The 20,229-nt window shown below is 40.2% G+C and overlaps 2 protein-coding genes across 2 annotated transcripts in view; both read right to left on the bottom strand.

Annotated features, from left to right (window-relative positions):
• Window positions 1–2,543: 2,543 nt before the first annotated feature.
• Window positions 2,544–10,188, bottom strand: LOC306982149 (adrenodoxin-like). The gene is made up of 4 exons (XM_079581955.1): window positions 9,725–10,188; window positions 4,391–4,515; window positions 2,957–3,086; window positions 2,544–2,871 (listed from the first exon to the last, which is right to left on the bottom strand). The coding sequence occupies exons 1-4, from the start codon at window positions 9,847–9,849 to the stop codon at window positions 2,763–2,765; spliced, it is 489 nt and encodes a 162-aa protein (XP_079438081.1). The 5' UTR covers window positions 9,850–10,188; the 3' UTR covers window positions 2,544–2,762.
• An 8,528-nt stretch (window positions 10,189–18,716) lies between these two features.
• The window catches only part of nbeal1 (neurobeachin-like 1), a 47,800-nt gene continuing 46,287 nt past the window's right edge, over window positions 18,717–20,229 (bottom strand). The window contains exon 55 of the mRNA XM_079582090.1: window positions 18,717–19,382. Coding sequence (XP_079438216.1) covers window positions 19,299–19,382 — 84 coding nt within the window. The 3' untranslated portion in view covers window positions 18,717–19,298. The remainder of the gene's footprint in view (window positions 19,383–20,229) is intronic.

Genomic DNA, 20,229 nt, shown 5'->3' with positions numbered 1-20,229 from the left:
CGCAACGAGCAGTAGCGAGCGGCAGGGGGCGCCAGTTCAGCAGGAGCAATATCACACTCAATTTGGTCATTCATGTAGATCACAGGGGACCCAGGTCCCTGAGCTCCTCCAGGTCCCTGAGCTCCCGCAGGTCCCTGAGCTCCTCCAGGTCCCTGAGCTCCTCCAGGTCCCTCAGCTCCTGCAGGTCCAACAGGTCCCTCCATGGCCTTCATCACACGAGGACAACCATCCACGTCTGTAGATTTAATCTGAACCTTCACTGGTGACTCAGGTCTGACTGAGTGCTTGAGGAGCCGAAGCTTCTTCAACCTGATCATCTGCTGGACTCTCAGTGTGTTCTGATGGTCCAGGGGTTAAAAAAGCTTCTGCTGCAATGACGGGCAGGGTTCGAATCCTGCCTGTGCCAGAGCTGTTGATCCACTTCTGTCTGTGACGTTTGTTCAGACTCAAACCACATTATAGTTTAAACTGTGCATCTGTTAAGTAAAGTAAAATAAACTTATAGCCGTGTCAGAGAGTGTGCTGATGTTCATGTGGTTATAGCACAGGGCTTTAAGAAGTTTCCTCCTCCTGCCCTCAGGTCAGGGGTTCAAGTCCTCACTGTGTCGGTCTGCTGTTGCTTTCACATCTGTGTGAGAAACAGAAATTTAGAAAGACTCAAACTAAGCTATGGTTTAGAGCTGCCACCTGGGAATGAGCGGGTATCGAACTCACAGCCTTTGGGCCATAGACGGTACAAATATAACCAACAGGTCTAATCACTGACCTACATCCATCTAGAAATGAATGGCATTAGTGTGATTAATGAGAATAAAATCGAATGAGCAGATGCCTCCTTGCACTCGATGCTGTAAAGTTGACTCAATTAATTCAGAAAAAGTACACAAAAATGACAAGGCCGTTAGAAAGTAATTCCGTTTTTATTTAAAGACTATACACAGTTATACAGTGCTCTATGTACAATCACCGGGTTAAATCAAAGGTTACATAGTGGACTTTGTGATTTAACGGACGCAACAGAAATAATGTTAAACCTACAATAGTGACAATAATAAAATATTCCGTGAGCCACAAGTGTTAAGGCGCCGAGAAACTGCTTAAAATCAAGTCCTTTTGTCCAGGCGGTACAGACACGTCGCTGCTTCCTTTTTAAACATGATTAAAAGGACGTACGCATTTGGATAATCTTGCAATTTGAATTTTCTACTGGGATTTATTAATAACAGATAACCTACATTTGCTCCACAATGTGACGGAAATCTTAATTTGTGCAGTGTGTATTCCAAAGTGAACCAAAAACTAACTTCGGTTTCATCCAGGGTGAACATTTCTAAGAATATATTCATTTTGATAACAGAATAAATAAAATCCTAATAGGTTTACATAAACAGAGATACTGGGTCTAGTAGTAAATCCATACAATGCTGATTACATTTGATTACAATCATAGAAAGGCAACTGGAGTAAAGTCTGATATAGGGAAAGTGTTACAGGTGAAACTCGGAAAATAAACTTAAAATGTGAAACTAATATATTATATAGACTCATTCACAGCAACAAGAAATTGACTAGATAAGTATAAATGTCTCAATTTGAACAAAATAATCCAGATTTGAGTCGTTTGGAGTAGTTAAAATGTGGTTGGGCATTTGTGTTGGATTATTTCACTTTAACAACGCTGACCAAGGCGTGACTTCCTGTTTCGCTCCAGCACGTCAAAATAAAAGCACCATCTTATTCATTAGTTCAGCTTTCTTTATGCCAAACTATTAACAGACAAAACACTTTAAATGTGTGTATTCAATAATATTCTTGTAATGTTGTAAGTACCTGCTGAACTAATCCATGAGATGAGCGTGTGTGCTTTTATTTTTGGCGTGCTGGATCGAAACAGGAAGTCACTTCTTGGGTGGTGAAATGTTAATCATCGGCCCTAAAAGAGAAACTTTTACCCAAACTACAGTCACTGTCTTTTAATCCTTCCTCACAGGTGAAGAACCTGGGCGTGATTTTTGACTCTGAACTGACGTTTATTCCACACATTAAGATTTTTTTTTTAATGCCCTGCTTTCTGGTCTTCCCAAAGAGTATATCAGGTCTACAACTTCTACAAAATTCAGCAGCTCGTGTCCTGACGAAGACCAGGAGGCGGGACCACATTACACCAGTTTTAGAATCGCTGCATTGGCTCCCCGTGTGTTTCAGGATCAACTTTAAAGTTCTTTTAATGTTTTTGAAATGTCTTAATGGTCTTGGTCCTTCTTATCTTTCAGAACTGCTTTTACCTTATGAACCTTCGTGGCCCCTTCGCTCCTCCAGCAGGTGCCTCCTAGTTATTCCTAAAGTCAAACAAAAAGACTCACGGCAAGGCGTCATTCCAATATTACAATATTTGCAAAGACAAGATATGCCAAGCCTTTATTTGTTATAATTTTGATGATATTATAATTTTATTAGATTTTTAATTTGGGGTTTTTACAAGCTGAGCCATACAACAGAAGAGAACTTTGTATGATATTCTAATTTTCCGAGTTTCACCTGTTTGTCGCTTCTTTTGACCCTCATTCAAAACCTCAGATGAACAAGACGGACATTTACAAACATGTTGCCAAGTTTATTTTGTACTTAAAAGGTTATTTGGTGTATGAAAAATATTGTACCAAACGCCAGGAAATAGCTGAGCAGCAGATGAACAAATCCCCGGCTTTGGACTTACTGAACAGTGGCGCCCCCTTGTGTCAATGAACGTGTGACGACTACTACTAGGAAGAGCCGTCTTTACTCTGTCGAATATCTGCTACGCTCTCGGGCACACGCGCCACCATCCCTTCCAGAGACTTGGTCAGGCAGATCTGGCAACCCAGTCGAGACCTGCGAGAGTAAAATATGTCGATGAATAGGCAAGAAAGAAAGAAAGAAGAGAAGTATTAGCAGGAGGAGCAGAGGTGTCGCTCACGTGTCTGTCAGGCCGTACGCCAGGTCGAGCATGTCCATCTCCTCGTCTGTGATCGGCCCGAGCTGTTTGTACACGTCCTCGTCGAAGATTAAGTGACACGTGGAGCAGGCCAGCGTCCCTTCACACGCTCCTGAAGACATGGACCATACAAAAAACAACAAATATTAAAGGGGCTAGATGCAAGTTTGTGATTTTATACTCACTCCTGCCACCTCAGGTCATACGTGTAACTGCAGCTTCAATATTGAGCTCATGCATGACGGCACTTCAGACGCGAATTAACACCTGGTCTGAACAGGTCTGAGCTCATTCTACATACTAGGACATTGCTGGAACATGTAGGGGGAGGAAAATACTTAATTTTAACATGTTTAAACTCCGTATAGTCCCTTTAAAGGAGCTATATCATGCAAAATCGACTTTTTGGAGCTTTTAGCCATGTTGTTATGCTAATTCCTTATCAAAAACAACCCCAGAGAGGTTTTTGGCTTCATTCAGGCAGTTCTCAGCAATCCTCCTGAATCCTGCTCTAAACGACTGACTTGCTCAGTTGTGTTGTCAAGAGCGTAACGGAAGTGCTCGACGTCTGTAATGTACTGTCTTAATTCTATGCTTATGGCCTGATTTTAATTTGTGAAATGTATTATTTCTGTTGTAAGAAAGAAATAAAGGGGGAAAAAAATGGACCAAACAAACGCATCCCCTGAGCGTCTGAACAGATGTCATGTTTACACTGGGAGCTATGAAGAAGGAGCTCTTTCTAACCTACTCTGGACACCGGGTCTTTTTTCTTAGCTAACGATAATGTCAGAGAAAAGCACATTTGGCTACGAGGAATGACTTCATCCAACCTTCCTAAAGAAGAGGCCACTCGCCAGAAAATTGGAATTTCTTTCCCGGATTTAGCGACTATCAGCCAAAATAGTGTTTTTCTGTGACTGTCTCTGATGGATGTTTGGTGAACCTTGGCCAGAACCAAAGTGGATTAACTCTTATAACCAAAGTGAGTCCCATAATATAAACTTGCCTCCACCTTTCTGTTCAAAAGAAGAACCGTCTGGACAGCTCCTCCCAGCCTATCTAAGCATGTAGTTTGGCAGGCCAGGCAAAATGTGAACTGCGATGGACCAGAACGGTGAGTCAATAAAAACGCTTGTTAGCTTGTGTGTGTTAGCCACTTATGAAGCTCTGTTGCAAACTCCTAACTTCACTTTTTGCTGTGTATTTTCTACTATGGTAAAGTTGTATGAGCGGAGAGAGGGGGCGGAGCATTGTGTCTTCCAGGTTTGATAAATACCTCCAGAAAATCCTTATATTTATCACAAAAATGAGTGCTCCATAGCGGTAGAGGTACAGTATATCATATAAATGCCTATACTTTACTTACAGATACAGATCCTTGCACATTTTTATCTTTCTCTGGTTATTACTGACCGAACCCATCGAAGTCCAGGTCCTCGTTGATGACCATGTCCAGCAGAGAGTCCCCGGGAGAGCCCTTCACTGTGATCTTCTCCCCGTCTCTGTTCACAAAGTGCACCGTGACTTTGTTATCCGACCTGCAGACAAAAATCACAATCCATTACTTACGAGTGAGACCAAATAATGAACTGTGTGCAGCCAAACAAATGGAATCCCATGCATTCAGGACACGAGCGCTTGTTGACATTTTTTGCCCGCAGATTAAATCTTCTCCAGCTCTTTATTTGTTATGATTATCTTCTGAAGCTACAGTCTTCCATATTTGATGATCCTCCAGTAAAAACACAACCGGACGAGTTGCATGAAAGTTGAGGATCCATCTCACAGTTTGAGAGTGGTGGCCTGTAGTATTGGATGAAGCAGAGAGAGCTCATAACATCCACTAAATTTGAGTAAGTGTTTCTGTCCGGATTAAACCAGTGGATCAACATTCTTCATCTTCTTATAGGCCTTTGAGCCGAGTCTCTGGAGGGCACCAGCCTCAATGTAAAAGAATAGGCAGCGTTCACATGATGGCATAACATGCTTTTAGAATAAGCTCACATAGAAGTGGGGGCAGCTGAGAATTCTACTGCAGAATTTGCCTTCAAGCTGTCATATTGTTATATATCGCGATGTTAAAGGTCCATTATGGAACTTTTTGTGCGGAAAAAAACTTGATAGAACTGCATATTTGAGCACCTTTGCTTTCCATCACGGTGGCTTCTATGACGCTCCAGGATCAATTGTGTTTTTTTTGGGGTTCCTGGTCGGTTTCCTCTGCTGGTGGAAGCATCTCCAAGGTTACGCACACATTCCACCCAGGAACCCAACCAGAAAACCTAAAAACAATCAGTCCTGGAGCGTCATACAGAGGCCACCCTGATGGGAAGTAAAGGCGCCATTAGGGATGAGACGAAAAACAATAATATCGTTATTCGCTACATCCATCAGACAGCCAGTGCCGGTAACTTTACTGGGAGTGGGTGCGTCTCCATGGAGATGTGATTGAAGTCAGCAGTATTTAAGATTTCAGTAGTTTAGTTCCTCATCCAAATCCTTTCCTTAATTACCCACTGCAATAACAGCATTTTCTTTTTTTTTCTTTTTCTTTTTTTTTTCACATTTATTTTTTATTGAAGAGACAAATAATAAAATTTTACATATTTTCTTTCCAAAAAAAAGTAGTAATGTGATTTTGCTCTTCCATTTTTACATGTGGAACTCGCACAAATGAACAACAGAGAGGTGGGGTACCATTTTGGTTACATAGCATTGTCAACAATAGCAATCAGCAGTATTTATATATCAACTTTACATGAAATCAGATCTTATCGGCTTGACATATTCTGTCCATTTTGACCAAATCCTGTAAAATGAGTCCATTTGCAGTTTCAACTGAGATGAAATTTTTTCCATGATGTAGATGTCGTGAATAATGTTGATCCAATCCTCGTTTGTTGGTTTTCCAGGCTTGAGCCATCTTCTGGTGATGGCCTTTTTACTTGCCGCTAAGAGAATATAAAGTAGTTTCTTGTCTCCATTGTTAAGACAGAAACAGCATTTTCTGTGTCGAGCCGCTCATTAACTGCATGTTTTGTATTGATGACAACAGTATAGTCCAAAATGTTACACAACGTCCCTTTAAATACTTTATGTCTCACTCAATATGACATTTACAGCAGACAATGAAGAGGAATATTTAATAATTGCCAATACCCATAATGTCTGCAGTTTCAGGGATTTTTTTTAAGCCAGAGGCAAATAATATTGTTAATTATTTTGGCCAAGATAATCGTGACCCCAAATTTATTTATCGTCCCATCCCTAGGCGCCATGCTGACCCTTTAAACAGCCCCTAGGTAAAAAGAAGAAGGCAAAATATGCATTAATATCAAGTTTACATATAAAGTTGTGTTGACCCCTTACCACTCGCCTTTAAGGAGTGGACATTGGAGGGAATCGGGATATCTCAAATTCAGATAAGCTATTAAGTTACCAAAAGGAATCAGGTAATCTCAAGCTGATTTTTAAAAAGTTTATCTTAAATTGAGCACTTTATTTTGCTATTTCTAGTTTTTGTTTACATTTTAAAGTGAGTTTTCAATAAAAGCTTTGACTTAACATGTCATAGCTGTCACATAGCTCTCAAAAAATATCAGGATATATATCGTATATCGATATTCAAACTAAATATATCGGGATATGACTTTTGGTCCATATGGCCCAGCCCTAAAACAGATACGATGAGACAGATATCAGTCGACTTTGAGGCTGCAGGTGAATAACTGTCCCGTCCTTAGACCCTCCTGAGCAAGGACAAACTCACGAAGCCCAGTGGGAGGAAAAAAAGGGAAACCTTGAGTAGAACCACAAGTACAGATCCATGGACAGGCAGGGTGAAGATGTGCCCAAGGCTGATGGGAGTCCAGTCCTCAGACAGGGCTAAAGGCTGTGGGTTTCAGTCAGGTTTATGGTTCAAGTCTTCACTGAGATCCATCTATTCTGATTCTGTATTGAAAATGTCTCTACCCACGAGTAAACTCTTGACCTGTAAACTTGGCTCACTACTATTTATCAATGAGCCCACACAGCCGGGATCCGAGAGTCCTTTTGAACCTTGAAAACACAACATGAACCTGTGAATGACAGCCAGGAGCCAGCGCTAACAGGCTAAAGGCTAACCACACACACGCAGCTGACGTAAATCCACAAAAACTCAGCGACCTCAGGGAGAGGGCATGGACCCGCCAAACCTTCAACCCGGGATGTGACAACATGGAGTGACAGCGTGACAAGTTATGTGTGTAATGAAAAACTAAAAGGTCACAAAAAATAAAAAGCTTCAAATGTGATAAAAAAAACACTGCAAAAACGTGACGAAGAAGTTGGGGTCAGGCATGCAGGTCTTAGCTTTCAAATTAAGCGTTACATTGGCCTATAGGCATGAAGAAGGTTTTAGATTTGGGTAAAGCCGAACTAGAAAAAATTGACCCCACGGAGACAGTTAAATAGGGATTTTCACAATAAAAGCACAATAATCCAACTAAATGGGGATTTTCACAATAAAAGCAGAATTATACAATTTAATAGGGATTTTCACAATAAAAGCACTAAAATAAGACTAAATAGGGATTTTCACAATAAAAGCAGAATTATACAACTACGTGGGGGTTTTCACAATAAAAGCACTATAATACAACTAAATAGGGATTTTCACAATAAAAGCAGAATTTTACAACTTAATGGGGATTCTCACAATAAAAGCACTATAATACAACTTAATGGGGATTTTCACAATAAAAGCACTATTATACAACTTAATGGGGATTTTCACAATAAAAGCACTATTATACAACTTAATGGGGATTCTCACAATAAAAGCACTATTATACAACTTAATGGGGATTTTCACAATAAAAGCACTATTATGCAACTAAATAGGGATTTTCACAATAAAAGCAGAATTTTACAACTTAATGGGGATTCTCACAATAAAAGCACTATTATACAACTTAATGGGGATTTTCACAATAAAAGCACTATAATACAACTAAATAGGGGTTTTCACAATAAAAGCAGAATTATACAACTTAATGGGGATTCTCACAATAAAACCACTATGGGCTATATGCACAGTGACCCCACGTGATTTCCGCCTGGACAGTCAGCCAGAGGCTGTCCTTCCTGTCTGTCATCTCTTCCCATTAAAAATTAGCAGGTCCCACAGAAATGAAGCAATAGCTTAAGATTTGGTAAAGGACGGCGAGTAAAAGTTCGGATGTGGCTGGAGCAGGTTAAAAAATATTACGTGAGACGCAACAACTTCACTGGAGGAAACCTCCGTGTTCATAACGGTGGATGTTTTTGTCTTGAAGCTAACGCGGCTAACAAAATAAAAAATAAAACTAGCGCAAAGTTTAGAACGAGCCTGCGCAAAAAAGAATCGTCCTGTTAGTAGTTTAAATAATATTTACTTGTTTACATGTTATATTATCATTTTTCAACACTAGCCTTTAGCTCTAAGATAAAAGCTCCTACCTTACGAACGCTGGCGTTTTCTTTTGGTGCTGGATTCACAGCGAACATGATGTTTGTAATACGTTGCTGTGACTGTCCATCAGTAACTCGTTGTCCTTAACCAGATCCTGAGCTATCGCTATTTTTGTGTGAGAACCTGCTAATTGTGAACGTAAACGACCAGCGACAGGAAGTGCTGCGTCTGGCTGACTGTCCAGGAAGACGTCACGTGGGGAAACTGTGCATATAGCCTATTATGCAACTAAATGGGGATTATTATGACATTTTTCACAATGTTTGGCATTTTTGCTATTTCTGCAGCAGTATTTTACCGCAGTCAGTCAGTCAAAAGGTTCCTAGTTACTATAGCGACTTATCGTTCAATAAATAACAGTTGAACGACATATGTGTGGCCTCAATATTTATCATCTATACATTTGTTAGCATTAACCCCAATTTCTTCTTTGTAAAACTTTTATTTCTGACTGAAGGGTATTGAGCAGCTTGTGTGCTTGATTGTTGTCATTGATATGATTAAGATGTACTTAAGAACAAAGTTTTACCGTAGTTTGTAGGTCTGAGAGTTGACAGTATCTAGTATCGTTAGAGTCAAAATTATCGTTTATCACGATACTTTCCTGTCCTTAATATATCGAGCCTGACATCCCTCTTACTCAATTTAAAAGCCGCCTGACACCACTAACTCTCTGCTTGTGTGGCCATGATCACATCCTTGGGAGTTAACTCTAAAGTAAAAAAAACCCTTATCACACGTGTCGCCCATGAACACAACTTCTCCTGGGAAAATGGTCTAATCTTATCACTTATTTGTAATGTTCTCTCAAGTCAAAACACAAGAGATAAAAGCCAAATATTGACAGTAAACCTGACACAATCATTACTGCAATGGTAATCGTTGCAACATGTTATTCTACGTTAATTAACCCATGTTTTGTTGCTTTTCTTTTGACTAGTATAATGTTTATATGGAGGTAGGTGGATGCTGCTAAACATTACAGTACAGTAACTTATGTGTTGTTTATTCTGAGGTATTACAAGATTCAGCTCATGTTGTCCAATAAAAATAGGTCCATTATTTTTCATATTTAACAAAAAATGAGCAGCATTTCAGGACATAGAGGCATAAATGTAGAGGTTTTATCACGTGATCAATAATCTAGAACCAACATGAATGTACCTAATTGCATACACAAGATTTCCTAGAATGCAAGAAAGCCCGAAGCGCATGTAATTTGTGTAATTGTGTAAAGGTACAGTGCCACTCACCTCAAGGGCTGTGTACTTGTAGTAAATCTCCTCAGGTTACTATGCCGAACTGCAGGAGAGGACAGGACAGCAGCAGATCTCCGTGTGTACTGCCCCAATCTTCTAAAAGCTGCAACTAAAGCCATAATTTATACAAATGTTTTAAAAGTTTTAGGACAGAGAGGCACACTGAAGACGGAGCTAGGCTACAAACTAAAGCTAGCCGCCGCCGCTGCTGCTGGAGGTGGTGGTGTTTTCAAAGCCGTGGAAAGTCACTCTGTCACTGTCACGTTCATTGCGTAACCTACAACTTGTGCAAACTTGTCCGGGAAAGCGGAAATACTACGACTCGACCGAGGGGGCAAAGAAAAATAAACAAAAAGCGGGTTTGAAGGGACGGCGGTGTCCCTGGTGCACGATGGTCCGCAGAGGAGAAGAGCAGAGCGAACTACAGCAAGGGACACTTCCGGATTTGGACCGATCACGCTGCTGGAGACGGGCACTTCCGGTTAGCGCCTTCAAAGTAAAAGAACTGTGTTTTTGTTTTTATATTTTTTACAAACACGAGGAGGCATTTTGTTCATTTAGCTATTGAATTATTTTAAAATGTATTTTTTTTATTCGTACTTTTGTTAATTTATTTCAAGCACATTCAAGAATGAAAATAATGATAATACAAATAAAAAGTAAAAAAAAAAATACTAAATTTTATATCTGCCCTGATTGACAAAATGATAGATAATAAGGAAAAAATGTGTTGATGCTTGCAAATGTAACCAATGTGTCCTCTATTTTTTAGGCGCAAGGAATAATAAAAGGATATATGAATTCTAATATTTATTTATTTTTGCCGACTCCGTCTGTTTCCGCAGAAAGTAACAGTAACTGTACTTATATACATGGAAGAGGCATGCTGTCCCAGCTCCTATCTCTTTACATAGGGGTGCTCAGTGGCGCATGACTCGTACACATGTGAGTGAGTCTACATTAACCAATCACCGCGCAGAAAGTCACCAGCGTTTGATTTGTGTGAGTGGGACGAACACCACGGGCGGAATAGCCATATACAGTAACTAACACACAAACAGCACAGGAAGTACAGAGGTGAAAATGGAAGCTACCTTAAGCGTTGCATAAAAGGTCACTTGCAGTGGTTGTGTTTAAAAAAACATTTAATCTGGCGCAGAGCTGACCTGAACTACAACAATTTGTGCAATCTTTTTTTTTTCTTTATATATATATTATTTATATCGTGTATATTGCTTGAAAACGGCAACTGTAAACAATGGTATACAAGACAAACTAAACTCTTTCCTCCTGTTCTTTAAATGTTTTATTTATTTATTTTACATTTTTTGTTTGTTCGTTTCTTTTATATCTGTGTGTATGTTTTCGTATATTAGTCATGTTATATTGTTTATATTTATTTAGAAAAACTCTAAAATGAAAAATAAAGAGCAAAAGCAAGACACATGTAAAAGTACATACTTCAATGAAACCTACTACTATTACAACCATCACCACCACCAGCCTGTTGTCACAATCATTATCACTATATTAATTACAATATTATATATATATATATTATATTGTTGTGTAAGTGTAAATTAAATTCCTAATTCCTTCATTCCTTCCTTTTTTTTGTCTTTTTTTCTTTTAGAAACTTTTTATTTAATGCACAGTGAGAGAGATACAGTAAATAAAAAATTGCAGGGACAAAGTCATTTATGAGGGCAAATAACATTTACATTAATCAAGTATAGAAGCAAAACTGAACCAATAACATTTCATTAATGTCTTTTGATTTAATATTCTCCATACAATTGCAGGTGTAGGACCATTATGATAGAATTAGGACAATTCTCTTGCAAGACATTTCTGTGGACTTAAACACAACACAGGTTTACAGCACAATATTTATCGTGCTTCTATGCCAACTTGGTATTCTAGGTGTTATCAGAAAAACAAATAAATGTGGGTCAAAGAACACTGACTGTAAACAATTGCAGCATTTATATAACACTCATTGCGTATTAGTATATTATTTACTAGGGGTTTTATGGTCGCGATAGAGTACTTATTGCTGGTGTCCTTTTAGAGAAGTTGCTCAGTGTGAAGTTACAACTGCAGTCTCAGGTAAGCTACAAGCATTTGACATTGACATAGCATTTATACTGATTACATATTGGTTTATTTTGAAACTTTAGGATGTTTAAGATCGTGCTGCTAACATTGGCCCTGACAGGTAAGTCCTATTTTACTTATTTGCAAGCTAAGTCTTGTTTGTGCATGGAGTTAATAGTTCCTTTTTGAGTCAAGCATAGTTAGTTCTGAACCACGTCCTTCCATGTTCCTTCCACAGGCCTCCAGGCTCGTCCCATCTCCAGACGCCTGGCAAAGACACACCATGATCTTCCTTTGGGGGTTCAAGATGTTACACTCCCCGAAGGATTCCGACAAGGCACTGAGCCCTCGAGACGCACCATTGTGGACCTCAACACTGGTCTGGTGCAGGACTACATGAGCGAAATGGAAAGGAGGACAGGTACGAGCAAGACTTCTGCCATACAAATACAGAAAATATGAGTAATATGTAAATGTTTCTATCTAAAGGTTTGATCTCGCCTCCAATGGGTAATGGACACGGAGAAATGGAAAGAAGACATTGGCTCATAGATGACAGTAAGTAACTTGAAAACTGCTGACGTTTTTTTTTCTTGGACTTTAGTTCTTAAATCGTCTCTTCTACAGCAGCAGAAGAAGTCCCTGTTCAGAAAAATGGCGGAGGTTGGGTTCGGGTTGAGGAGCACGCAACACTCCCAGATGGGTTTAGACAAGGGACGGAGCCATCGCTAGGTCTCGCTGAAGGTTTTAGACAGGGCACCGAGCGTTTCATGCCCATCCCGGACGGGTTCAGGCAAGGCACCGAACCCTCTCTACGAATCCCTAATGGGTTCCGACAGGGTACAGAACCAACCAACCCTTTGAACAGAAGACAAGGGAACACAATTCCAGATGGGTTTAGACAAGGAACCGAGCCGTCCTATCGTATCCCCGATGGATTTAGGCAGGGTACTGAGCGCTTTATGCCTTTACCCGATGGTTTTCGTCAGGGAACCGAACCATCTCTGCGCGTCCCAAATGGGTTCAGACAGGGTACAGAACCAACAAACCCTAATGACCACAGAGAAGTCGCTCTTTCTTTGAAGGCCAAAGTAGTCTACACAATTCCAGAAGGGTTTAGACAGGGTACTGAGCCGTCCTATCATATCCCTGATGGGTTTAGACAAGGTACTGAGCCGTCCCATCATATCCCCGATGGATTTAGGCAGGGTACTGAGCGCTTTATGCCAATCCCGGACGGGTTTAGACAAGGCACCGAGCCTTCTCTAGGCATTCCAAAAGGATTTCAACAAGGCACTGAACGGTTTATGCCTTTACCCGATGGTTTCCGTCAGGGAACTGAACCATCTCTACGCATCCCAAACGGGTTCAGGCAGGGAACCGAGCCAACGAATCCTAAACACCACAGAGAAGTAGCCCTTTCTTTGAATGCCAAACAAGTTAACACACTTCCAGATGGGTTCAGGCAGGGTACAGAGCCGACAAATCCCCTTAACCACAAAGACGTGGCCCTGTCTTTCAAAGCTCTCCCTGCTGAGCCATCCAATAACCTCGTGGAAAGCTTTAGGCCAGGCGCGGGACCTTTTATGCCAGTCCGAGATGGTGACAGACAGGATACCCAACCATTAAATCACATCGAAGCTAGATTTAGATCTAGACAAGAACCCAACACAGCTAGATGCGATGGGGAAATCATCTATGGACGCTGCTATGTATTCAACCCAATGCCCATGCCATTCTTGGAAGCTCAGGTTTGGGAATCTTTATTAACTATTTTCATGAACTTCTGCATTAAAAGAGTCTAAATGTGTGCATTTGTCTGTATTTAAACCTGTAGGACTCTTGCAAATCCCATAATCCGAGCGCAGAGTTGGCCTCCGTAACAAACGAGGACCTGCAGTCCAGACTGGTTTCTATGGTGACAAACGGAGGACAGCGAGACCCAGTGATGACCTGGCTGGGAGGCACAGTCAAGGCAAGTTTTAAAACGCTGAAATAAAGATCTATTTTACAAAGCTGAAGTGAATTTATACAAGGAATAATATCCAGTTTACCTCAGTGAAAGAGTAAGAGTTTAGGTTTATGTCTGTACCTATCCTCGTGTAGCCAGACTTTAGGTGGTACTTTAGAGAACCACGGATATAACTGTAAATCAGGCGTCTGTTGCCTTAAGTTACAAGGATGGAAAGTGCTTGGTTTGGCTCCCATTGCTCTCAAAGGCCAAGGGTAGAGCCATGAGATACGTTATCAACAAGACAGATAGTGTTGTTCTACCTTGGCACAACACTGCTCTTTGAACCATCATTTATACAGTATGTGGGACATGTTCCACATCACCCAGGATGACCAGAATGACCACTTTAATCAGGGCAATACACTGACTTTTAACAAAAAACAATAATTTGACAGCATATTGTGCAGCTCTGGCCATTAAAAACACACATTTACTGGGATATTGTTTCAATCCCTTGTCATACTGTTTACAGAACCAGCAGGCATCGTGGCTGGACGGGTCAGAGTGGAGGTACAGTGACTGGATGCCCGGGCAGCCCAATATCCACACCGACAAACCCGTCTGTGTGGAGATGTTCAGAATGGGTAAGCAGCACAAGCACATTTACTCTTGACTAGGTTTATTCTAAGTGTATGGACGGATTTGCTGTTGCTTGAACTACGTTAATCTTAATATTTCACTGACTCTGATGCTGTGTGAACAAGCACTGGAGCATCAAAGGGTTTTAGTTCATAGTTCAGATAAAGGTTTGATTATAGCAGCTAATAAAATTTGCTACTTTGATTAGACTGGGATTAATACAGTAGAAGTACAAGTGTCCCTCTGACGTCAACTGATAGCCTTGAGATGACAAACGTATCATGATACATAATAAATAGCTTGTCCTGGATTTCTCCTATCTGTCTAATGTTCTGCAGTATTATGTAACTTGGTAGGTTGACCTGGCAGGATGATAAATGGTTCAAAATCCAAGGGGAATTATTAAGACTTATTAACAAATCCATGAGGAGTCTTAGCACTAAACTAGGACTTACACTGGGACCAAACGAGTCTAATCTGGGACTAAACCAGGATTCAAGATAAATGAAGGTTGTTATTAGACCAGACTGCACTGGAACAACACAAGCTCTTGAAACAAGTGACCGAGCTTAAAGCAGAACTGTAACTTGTTTACCTTAATAAATCCTTTTCGTAGTCCTTCTGGAGGTAGTGTTAATGGAATGATTGGGGGGTCTTTCATCTTCCTCTGGTGTCTCTGGCCAGAAAACCACCCCTGAAGAAGAAGCCAACAGGCTAACTGGGTCAGCCCTATGTTCCCCAGTCAATAGAAGTGGGGGAATTTAAGATTAGACACCAGCCCGCTATCCTAAAGGTTAGTTAGTGACTAGGGCAGGGTCAAGCTGGTTAATATATGTATGACGTTTCACTCTCATGACTCGTGATTGGTTGATGTACCAACACCCAGGGAACATAGGTACGCACCACAGGCTAACGGGCAAAGCTAACTGCGGGCTAGCGCCACTTAAACAGTATTTACAGCCAAGTTTGAGTGAAATAAATTATCCCCATTGCGTCATTGGATGGACAATATCCCTCTGTTTGTTTGTTTTTTTCTTTATCTTTTCTGCCGGCGTAGGATTTACTTCCACGGACAATTAATGAGTAAAAAAACACAACATGCTACGACTCCTGCAGTGGCGCTTATGGCCTCTAGGGGCATGAGTTACTTAGGGACCGCAATTTAAAGCAGAACTAAGCTCAAAAACCACCTGGGACAGACTTTCCCCTTAATGAACATGTGTAAATGTGTATTTTAATGTTTCTGCTCTGTCCCTACCCTCTCTCCTTTAGAAGCAACTTGGTGGAGCGCTGCCGACTGCGACCTCAAGAGGGCGTCCATTTGCTCCTATCCTGTTGTTGCCTAAACTCTGCAACAAACAATAAAACCTTTCATGAAACATTTGCCTCATTTCATTCACAAACGAAAACATTTTAAATTTCAGACAATACTTTTAATGATCATTTACTACTCTTGTATACAAAGCTGTTTTTTTCCTTTTTACAGATTAGGGGGCTTTTAAAACAGAATTAGTTACAATTATTTAGTACCTTGGAAAGTGCAAAAAAGTACATTTGAAATACACCAGAACAAAAATAACGAGAATCATGCTGTACATTATATATATATAGGGCTTTCATAAATAATCACACATATACACACAATCACAGAGAAAAAGACACAAAATAGTTGATTTTTGTATAGAGATCTTACTTTCTTGGTTTTTGGATTGAGGAATGCCATTTTGGTTGCTTTCATCGTAATGCTAGAGTTGGTTATTTCTTTTTGGATGCTATTGTTTAGAAATGAACACCAAGTTGAGACAAAGGCACTATTTGCAATTGAGGAAGTGGTCACAAACATACATAAAAAATACACTCTCAAATTGACAGTTTTGCATTCTGAAATATCACTGTTATAAGGTAACTTGCCATGATTTGTCACATTTTTTTAAGCACAGGAAGCTACAAGCCATAGCAGTAGCTTAAGAAGTTGCACTTTAAACACCCTCAGAGGGGCAGGGAAGTAAATTCACATTCATTTTCCCCATAGACTTTTCCCAAAAAGACCACAAGAGTTAAAGAGATAGACGGAAGCCATATCAGCTATATGGCAATTTAAGACCACAAAACACACAACTTTAATACGAATATTTGTCTGAAATATAATAAAACTAAACATTTTGCCACATTTCCAAGTAGTTTCAAGTATCATCTGACTTGCCTCCGTCACCCCTACTCTAATAAATCAAATCTTCAAAAAGTCTATGGAAAAAATGAAAGGAGATTTCACTTTCTGGGCCACATTTGCTCTCCATTTTGACAAAAATGGGTCATTTCGTGTTCACACAGGTTAAGTAACGCATCTATTTTCATCTGCATATGCATTTTGAATAAAAATGGATAGCAATGTACTGGAAAACTTGCAGTAACTATCTGAGTTGTTGACGTTTAAAGTGATAGTCTGGAAATCGAGAAATTGACCACCTGGACTTGGATTTTGATGTAAAGCAAGTAATAAAAAATATATATACATGATTTATTTGTTGTAAAGTTCCTCTTCCTCGGATAGATACAGGCGGCATCTTGTCATAGAAGGGGGCGTACCACAGTACAGAGTAAACAGAGTAAATCGGGCCCATATGGATATTTTCTCTCTGCAGATTGTTCAGTAGAAGTGAAAAGCGCTAGCTAACCGTTAGTATTAGCCCAATGCTAACATGAAGCATCAAGTTAGCATTCTCAGTTATTTATGTATTTATGGGCTGTTGAACCACTTTGCTCCTCTCCATGTCTTTGTATCTTTATTTAGTAGAAAACTATATTCATAATTCAGCATTTGTTAAAGTAATTTTTGAATAATTAGACAAAGTTTACATTGTTTTCCCCCTTAACTGTTTTCAAACATGACCATATATGGCCGATTCCAGAGATGCCGTCTGTATCTATCTCAGCAACTAATCAGATTCTAGTATCCTCCCGCGTTGACCAATGAGACGAGCTTTTCCTGTGAACCAGCCTGTCAGGTCCAATCAGGAGGGAGGGGGAGGAGCTTGATCCTTTACTTTGTCCATTTCTGTTCCTGCTCTCTTCACTTTGCAAACTAAGAAGGGCTTTGTGGTTAAAGAGGGGAGGGATTTCATTGTTCACTTTGCAAACTTACAGACCATCACTTTAAGGGAGTTCACTGTCCCGTCTGAAGATAAGGGAAGACTAGTATGTGTTAAATGGCCTTTAGGGACAAGGAAGAAAGACTTGTATTGCTAAGCTTGGACAGCCCTTAAGCTTTTGTCTTCATTTTACGGGTCTCTAAACAGTCAGCTCGAACACAATTATTTTGCAAACAGCATTAAAAACTGCTACTTAGTTATAAATAAAAAAGTCTTCAAGTAACATAAATAATTCGGAAAGTAAGCTTGTGAATTGGACTGATTTGATAACTAAATACAATGTAGTGTTAAGAGTAAAAAAAAACAAATCTCAAAAGGACTGCATTCTCAAAGTGGACCTTCCAAGTGTCAAGATACATGCGAGAAAACAGGGGAAAAGAAACACACATTCACAATATTAACGTATAAAAACATCGTCATAGAGTTTGGTCTTGCAGATGGAGGCGATGAGCTGGGTTACTGCATAAGGCATAATCTGAATGAGACAAAAAAAGGCCACTTGAAACTATACTTTAAGATAAAGCGTGAGGGGGAATAAACATTCACACAACCGTATAGGCGGCACACAAGCGAGCGATTCAGAATCATAACAAGCTGGTGGAAATTGTTAATTATGAAACGATTGAAACACAATAAAGTTGTAGTGGCGTTTACAAAGTGGCGTGAAGTGGTTCAGAGGCTACTTTGGACTGCAGGTAAAGCGCCAGCGCCGTAAAGAGCAATCAAAAGTAGAGGTTTTGTGGGGAAAAAGAACCACAGAGAAAACAAAACTGGGCTTCACATAGAGAGTAGAAAACAGTGGACACTTTATATTGGGATTTCTAGGAAAAGTACAAAACAAAGTAGCTCTGGATTGACTCAAATCAATAACAACCCTTCCCAAGAAGCGACTTCCTGTTTCGATCCAGCACGCCAAAATAAAAGCACACAGCTCGTCTCATTGATTAGCTCAGCAGGTACTTGCAACATTACAAGAATATAATGAAACACACAAATTTTAAGTATTTTGTAATAGGCATAAAGAAAGTTGAACTAATGAACTGTCGAACTAATGAATAAGATGGTGCTTTTATTTTGGCGTGCCGGATAGAAACAGGAAGTCACATCTTAGGCGGCGTTGTCATGATTTGAAGTTACACACAGAGTCAATTGTCCCATGATGAGAAGAAAACAAATAAATCTTCATCCACTTTTTCAATACTGGATATTCCAATAGGTCCCAAGATGATACACACGTCCGGTTTCAAATACCTGTTGTTGAAAATACTGTCAATTCCTTATCTTCTCCAAAAGGAGGTGCCCAAAAAGGTCATTTATGGGCACAATACCTGCTTTTTTCTACAAAGTGGAGCTTTACTTTGGCAACGATTGTCAGGTTCGGCCCCTTGACCTTTGAATAGTTTGGCCAAGAGTGTAAATAATGACATAGCACTATGAAAACAACTTGGGTCAATCGGGGCATCTGGCAAAGGCTTCAAAATAAGCCAAAGTATCAGAACAGGTAAGTACTATTCCCTAAAATATTTTGAAATGGCCAGCCATTTTTGGAGTCGACAAAAACAGACTGTGTCCACTGTATTCTACTGTCTATGCATGGAAATACTGAAAAGTGAATGCTGCATGACTGACAAGGATGAAGGTAGGAGGAGAAGGAGGAGTTCCTGGAAGAGGCTGGAATGCGGTCGGGAAGAGGCGGGATTCGGGGGCACCAGGATGGGGTCGGGTCCGGTCATTTTGGGGTGTTGTAAAGAGTCTCTTGGGTCAATCTCTTGCTGGATCCCCAAAGCTTTCTGGTGATCTGTCCCGAGCGCATCTGGGAAAGAGGAGGAAGGAGGAGGAGTGGATTTCGAGGGAGGGGAGAGGGAGAAAGGATAAATGAAAGGGGGAGGGGGGAAAAAAGGGAAATGATTTATGAGTGAGATTGGTAAAAAAAAAAAAAAAAGGAATTTGATTGATTGCGAGGTTTAAAAGGACAGGCCAGTTTTTTGGGAGTGGATTTGAGGGGAAATTAAAAACAAATATAAACATGCAGGCAGTGGTTCTCAGACATTTCCTTCACTAAACCTAATTTTTTCCGGACTATAAGTCGCACTTTTTTTTCATAGTTTGGCCTGGGGTACGACTTATACTCAGGTGAGACTTGTATATCAAAATGTTTGTTATTTTCACACTGACAGCCACTAGAGGGCGCTCTAGGCTTGTGTACCAGTATCTGCTAAGACTGTACACGGAAAGAAAATCATATTCTGCAGATTACAAGCTGCAAGTAGTGAAATATGCAGCTGAAAGAGCAGCAGAAAGAAAGTCTGGAGTGAGTAAGAAAAGCGGAGGTTACTCCAACTGCAATGAAGAAAACATTAAAAAGCTAACTGCAGGCTAAAAGCTAGAGGGCTGAGTTCGCAAATGGGAGCATGTGCAGAGAACAAATTTCCACACTGGACAATAAGGTATATAAAAAGAGTGGTGCGCACTGAATGGGTGCTGCTGCCGGATGCTCTCTCATCAAATGTAATTTCTCCATCTGTGAGATCAATAAAGTATCATCTATGTATCTATGAACAACGTGCTGCCGAAATAGGCTTGTCAATGGCAACTTATATATGTCTTTTTCATCATTATGCATTTTTTTTCTGGTGCGACTTATAGTCCGGAAAATACGG

This window comes from Gobius niger (assembly GCF_951799975.1).
Source record: "Gobius niger genome assembly, chromosome: 23".
NCBI classification, from domain to species: domain Eukaryota; kingdom Metazoa; phylum Chordata; class Actinopteri; order Gobiiformes; family Gobiidae; genus Gobius; species Gobius niger.
Note: the sequence above shows the minus strand (reverse complement) of the source record. Positions and strands in the feature narration are given on the sequence as shown.

Coding starts and splice junctions, on each gene's coding strand:
- LOC306982149 (XM_079581955.1), bottom strand. CDS start 9,849: ATGGCTTTAGTTGCAGCTTTTAGAAGATTGGGGCAGTACACACGGAGA. Junction 4,516..9,724: donor ACAAGTACACAGCCCTTGAG/GTGAGTGGCACT, acceptor TTTTGTCTGCAG/GTCGGATAACAAAGTCACGG. Junction 3,087..4,390: donor CCTGGACTTCGATGGGTTCG/GTCAGTAATAAC, acceptor CCATGTCTTCAG/GAGCGTGTGAAGGGACGCTG.